The sequence below is a fragment of the Brachyhypopomus gauderio genome, chromosome 12 (assembly GCF_052324685.1).
Source record: "Brachyhypopomus gauderio isolate BG-103 chromosome 12, BGAUD_0.2, whole genome shotgun sequence".
NCBI lineage: Eukaryota > Metazoa > Chordata > Actinopteri > Gymnotiformes > Hypopomidae > Brachyhypopomus > Brachyhypopomus gauderio.
This window is the reverse complement of record NC_135222.1, coordinates 8,056,626-8,062,582: the sequence shown is the minus strand read 5'-3', so window position 1 is coordinate 8,062,582 and position 5,957 is coordinate 8,056,626. Positions and strand designations below refer to the sequence as shown.

The 5,957-nt window shown below is 47.7% G+C and overlaps 1 protein-coding gene across 2 annotated transcripts; it reads left to right on the top strand.

The window, feature by feature from the left end:
- The first annotated feature begins 783 nt into the window (after positions 1-783).
- Positions 784-4,120, top strand: irf2bp2b (interferon regulatory factor 2 binding protein 2b). Of its 2 annotated transcripts, XM_077024818.1 has the most exons (3): positions 784-922; positions 1,678-2,522; positions 2,873-4,120. In XM_077024818.1, exons 2-3 carry the CDS (start codon positions 1,739-1,741, stop codon positions 3,646-3,648), a joined length of 1,560 nt encoding a protein of 519 aa, XP_076880933.1. In that variant the 5' UTR covers positions 784-922; positions 1,678-1,738; the 3' UTR covers positions 3,649-4,120. The 2 variants fall into 2 exon arrangements, with proteins under 2 accessions (XP_076880933.1, XP_076880932.1); XM_077024817.1 differs by lacking the exon at positions 784-922 and having other exon boundaries at positions 1,274-2,522.
- Positions 4,121-5,957: the final 1,837 nt, after the last annotated feature.

The following is a 5,957-nucleotide window of genomic DNA, read 5'->3' as shown; positions in this document are numbered from 1 at the left end:
TGGCTCCATTAATGCGTTGTTTGATTGAATGACTGTTCGAGATAACGAAACAACACGTTTTTAAAATGGCTATTGGGGAAAAACTGCACACAGAGACTTCTCGATTCTATAACAGCGCATGTCAGCGGTAGACTAGATCTTTGGCCGGGTGCCAGAGGGGTTGGTTTGTTTTTCCCCGTATGGGCGAGGCAGAAGCGGGTAGCCTACGTGACTGTTTCTCACTTCCTCATTGAAAAGTCGTCATAAGTACTTGCAAAAACAGGTCCCACTTTGCCTGCAGGTCTTGAGTTGCCTCACCCGACTCAGCATTGTGCGCGAGCTGCAAAGACGTCCATTTCCAAGGCGCGAGAAGCGTAACTGTTGACATAATGCGGTCAAACCCGTGTATTCAGCTTCCCCCCTTGTCAGTCTGGTAACAATAGCCTTTTTAACTAACGTATTTTCGTCTAAACGTGTTTCTGAATTTGTTAAACAGCATCTTTTGTTCCATTTATTAAAAACACAAAGTAATCATCGGTATACATTTTAGAATAAATGTTCACTTGTTACATTTAAGTAAAAAATATATTTGGCTGGGTTAATTAAATTCAACTTCGTAAAATCCTCATAAAAGCAATGATAAGGTTATTCACAGCTTACGTGGTCTAGACTTGCCTTTGATATGGGGCTTTCCGCGTCACCCTGAACCTGAACCAATTGTTGCTTGCTGAATCACATGGGCTTGGCTAACATGAGTCAACTGAGCCTCGAGTCTGAACGAAGTTCACATGCCTAAAGATAAATAATTTACCCACGGTGACAGTCACCACCCCCCAACGTAGAAAGGAAGTTTTATCTGAGCAAACTCTGAGGCGGAGCAGGCGGTATTTACGGTGCTTTCTTTTTACCTGGAATTCAGCGTTGCTTCTACCTACTTGACCAGGTGTGTATTGCTGTTTTTGGATTAGTAAATACTCTGGCTACATTAGAGTTAAGGCTATTGCCTCCTAAATCTGCTGTGGTAGCTCAAACCTAAGTCGGTTTAGCATGACTGGCTGAGGGCAGTGAACCGCGTGACGTTGCGTTGGCAGGCGGACTGGAATGTGGAATTTCTAGGCTATAGCTGCAGGTCACATTTAGGCCTACACGAGCGGGGTCAGTGGTGCAGTAACAACTCTGGGTTTGCACGGGGTTTGCATCGAAATCATCAAAATTTCTAGTCAGGACCTTTTGAAGTATTTTACGTTCTCACCGAATACTATAACATTTTGCTAAGTGCAATTTTTAAAACGCATTTAAAAAAATATTTTCCTTCTACTTTGCAATCCATTAATGTTGCTTTTGTGAAACGGCAGCCAACGACGACTGAAAGTCCAATAATAAAATTACGTCTAGCCTTGATTTCAGTAGCAGTCGGGAGTGTTGAGGGCGAGAGGAACGCATGGAGCATGCGCTGAAGGCGGTTGTCGAAGAATCAAGTAAATAGAATGGGAGCTGGAAGCCTAAGTTTAGTGTCGCCCGTGACGTCACCGCGCCACACTGCACGGGCTGGCTGAGTAGTAGAGGGAGATAGATCGAGGCGCGCGCTAGTAAAGTACACACTGCCATGAACTTCGGAGTGTAACTTCACTGTTTTGTCGCTGACGGACTGGTGGGAAACTACAGCGAGTTTTTCTATTCTTTTTTCCCCCCCAACAGATCTAAAGGAAACCGAAGGACATTTGGAGAATTAGTGGCTTACTTTTCCCCCCAAAAAGCCATGTCCTCCGCGGCGGTCGCTGCCTCGAGAAGGCAGTCGTGTTATTTGTGTGACTTGCCCCGCATGCCGTGGGCTATGATTTGGGATTTTACAGAACCTGTTTGCAGGGGATGTGTCAACTACGAGGGAGCTGACCGAATCGAATTTGTTATTGAGACTGCCCGGCAACTTAAACGGGCTCACGGTTTCCAGGAGGGTAGGTCTCCGGGACCAGGTAAATCGGGAAAGGAAATTCAGCCCATCAACCACACGGCTGGAGATCCCGGATCGCGCCCTCCGCAGCCCCTGGATCGGTATCCTCTAGCCCCCGACAGACCGCCTAGGCTGGGTCCCGAGTATCAGCCAGGGAGGCAGGCAAATGGTATCCCCGTTCCGAACGGATTTCCAAAACCCGACGACCCGCCAGAGCTGAATCGCCAGAGCCCCAACCCGCGCAGGACTAGCACCGTTCCCCCAAATTTGGTGCCTTTGGTGAACGGAACCTTGCCGCCTGTGCATGCACTCAATGGCCGACCTCCTCAGATGGGGATACCGAGCGCCCTGAGTGCGCCCAGCCTGACCGATCACGGCGGGAAACGTTCAGACGACATGAAAGACAAGCATCGAGCAGATAGCATGTCTGACATTAGCGAGAGTCACAAACGAGCAGAGGAGTGGATGGGCAAGGGGAAGACGGTGCGGGACCTCATGGCGCTGCACACTCTCGACAACAGGTTCAAAAAAGAGCACGCTGCCATGCAGCACAGGATGGGATACGAAACGAGTTCAACTTCTTCAAAAACAGGTAACGACGGCTTTGCGAAACATTTTAAACAGACAGTTTACCGCTAACTTTTTTTTTCTTTCGCTTTAAACAAGCTCATGTAAATGTCGGCAGTTACTTCCGAATTGAGAAGTTCAGTGCACATTTCTGTGCGCCTTCACATGGCATATTGTGTGTGGGGCTCTTGGCAAAAAATTGTCAAACAGTGCCAACAACAGGTCATGCTTAGTTTTTGAAGAGTGAAAGGGCTCTTTTTTTTTTTTTTTTTTTTTGCTGCATCTGTTTTTTGTCCTTATTTCTGACTTGCATGTTTAACTTTCTCCACCCCCCCAACCCTTGCGATTCCCCCACCCCCACACCACCCTGTGCAGGCAAGCAACCTCGAAGCATGAAGAGGAAAGCCTCACCTGAGCCAGAAGCGGAAGGCACCGTGGCCAAGCTGAACGGCGAGGGTCAGCCCTGGCTCCCTTCTCCATCTGAAGTCCTGAAGATGCCCTCTGCCGCCCTGCCCAGCTACGCGGCCGCTCCCCCCTCCACCATCTCCCCGCACTCCCGCACCACCCCCCCGGAGGCGGCCACCGCCACGCAGAACGGCCAGTCGCCCATGGCCGCCCTCATCCTCGCGGCGGACAACGCGGGTGCCGGTACCGGCTCGCCCAAGGACGCCAACCAGGTGCACTCGACCACCGCGGCCGGGCGTCGCAACAGCGGCAGCCCCCTGTCGCCCTCCTCGGCCGGCCAGCGCCGGCTGACCCAAAGGGACGTGATGGGCGGAGGGGTGGCGGGCACCGCCGGGGCGGGCGTAGCCACCGGGCACGTGCCGGGCGTAGACCCGCAGGCCGGGCACCCGCAGAGCATTCCGGACTCGTCGGTGCCCCCCGGCAGCACCCCACTCTGCTGCACGTTGTGCCACGAGCGTCTGGAGGACACACATTTCGTCCAGTGCCCCTCGGTCCCCTCGCACAAGTTCTGTTTCCCCTGCTCACGCGAGAGCATCAAGCAGCAGGGCGCCACGGGCGAGGTGTACTGCCCCAGTGGCGAGAAGTGCCCCCTGGTGGGCTCCAACGTGCCCTGGGCCTTCATGCAGGGAGAAATAGCCACCATCCTGGCAGGAGACGTGAAAGTAAAAAAGGAGAGAGACCCTTGATTTTTCCACAGTTTTGTGTTTTGCTCTTTTTTTTGGTTACTTTTTGTTTTTCCAAAACAACAAATGAAAAATACATGCATATAGATTTCAGATGACTATAAATAAATCAAATTGCATACCATCCAAACCGAAATTATTGGACATGTACATATGGACACAAGGAAAGTGTACACTTCGTAAACATGGCTGTATAAATTTTTTTCCTTTTTTGAATACATTGTTTCTTTTTCTTTTTTTTTTGTTGAAGATGAAGAGGTATGTACACATTATAACAGACTACTTTTGCCCCTTTTTTCAGTTGTTGTTCAACGCCAATTATCAATGTACTATTAGAACTGGTGGCAGTCCATGTTTAAACATAGAATGTGACTAAACTACTCTGAGCACTTGGCGAATACTGAAATGCTTCTAGCTGTACTTGTATGCACTTGTTTAAAATTGCCAAATACAATTTTTGACCTTGTAATAACAACCTGAGGTGTCCATGGTCCGCTTCTTGTTACATTATTCTCCAAGGCGGTCGCTCCCTCCTGTGAATCACACGAGAGGGTGATGCAACTGACTCTACAAGAACAAAATGGGACGCGGTGGGAGGGAAAGCAGACGAGACTGAGAGTGAGACATTTTGTCTAGTGTATGTCAGCAGTGTAGTGGCCTAATCACTCTTATTAACTCAATTCTTTATGGGGATATGTGTGCTAATCTGAGGTTCTGTAGTGAGTTTGTTATTTGTGTGTGTGTGTGTGTGTGTGTGTGTCTCTGACAGCGAGTTGTGACTTGTGTTTCATTGTTTTCAAGTCCCATGTGGAAGAACTTTAATGCGGTATGCAATCTGACACTTGTGGTGTCTAGTTTTACGCTTACTGCCATGGGTTAAGGGCTCGTCAACAATCTGTGCTTTGGCCTTTTTCGGTGAATAGAGTTTAGAGTTCCTTTGCACCCCTTTTTATATTTATAGACATGATATTATTACATATTACTGACGGGGGGGATTGCACAATCAATATGTTATAGATCAATTCTTTAAGATTGAGCGAAAAAAGGTGCCAACCAGGCTTGAAAATTGTGTGTGTGTGTGTGTGTGTGGTAATCTGGTCTGCGACGAGATTGAATACATTAACGCCTCTGAAAAGAAGTCATAGACATAGACACAACTTTATGCACGGGTTAAAAGAAACGACCCTGCACTCTGGTTCAGCTTAAGAAAACGCGCCGGATCACGTGGTCGCCCTGGTGGAATTCCTGAGTCACCGTCCTGTTTCTCCTCAATCAGGGGCTTTGAGGCCAACACGCCTGCTGCTGTTCAAGGTTGATCACACACAGGACAGAAATGAATGGATGCCTCTGTTCCGCTTAGAATCCACATGTAGTCGCCATTCAGATGAGCAGCAAGGCTCCAGTTAACTCTTTAATTGCACATGGTCACTATTTTTTTAATCGATGGTAAAACTGTAATTGGTAAAAACATTCCTCCCTCCCTCAAGTAGACCACGAAGACACTAAGGGAATCTTAGCTGCATATTATAACTGAAGAGGTTATTATACTCTGCAATTTATTTTACCCCGTTTTTTAATATCAACTGTGCATGTCAAGTCCACAAGGATCAGATGCAGGGTAGGCCTATATAAGGCAAACCAAGAAAATCAAAACAAACATTCAAATGGTGATTCCTAACTGCGGTCCTGCGGTTGTTGTCAGTTTTGCGTTCCTGGTACATGGCCGCTCGCTCATCTGTTCTGTTGGCGCAGTTCTGCTTCAAATTCCAGCCGCGCCGACTCCTTTCTTTTCATCCGTCACCGAAACTCAGCACCCGGAGGGGAGAAGCCGGTCGTCGGAGATTAATAGGTTTGCTCAAATTACGTAGCAGTCAGAAAAGGCTTAGGCTCTTTCTGTCTTTTGTTTGCACAGCTGTCCCACCCTAGCTAGTTAGTGTCGAATTTTTGTAAAAGAAAAAAGAAGAAGGGAGAAAAACCAAAATTCAGCCGTCACGAGACAGTTAACACATCGTTTGGCACATAGCCTTCATGATTTATAGACTGTTTTCTTTCAATCCGCCAAAAAGGAAATGTACACCTTTAGGCGTATCGGTTTATCAGTGCTGGAAAGGTTAGTGAATAGCCTGCTGTTTGGGGGTGAACGACAGCAACTAGAAACTAGAATAGGTTTTTGGAAAAAGCTGCCCTGCTTTCATTGTGAACTGGCTTGAGCTGGACTATGAATCATTTAGACCTTTAAGTAAAAAAAAAAAAAAAAAAAAGATGTTTCTGAAGTTGCTCTACATTTTTGGCCATCACACATATATTTGAGC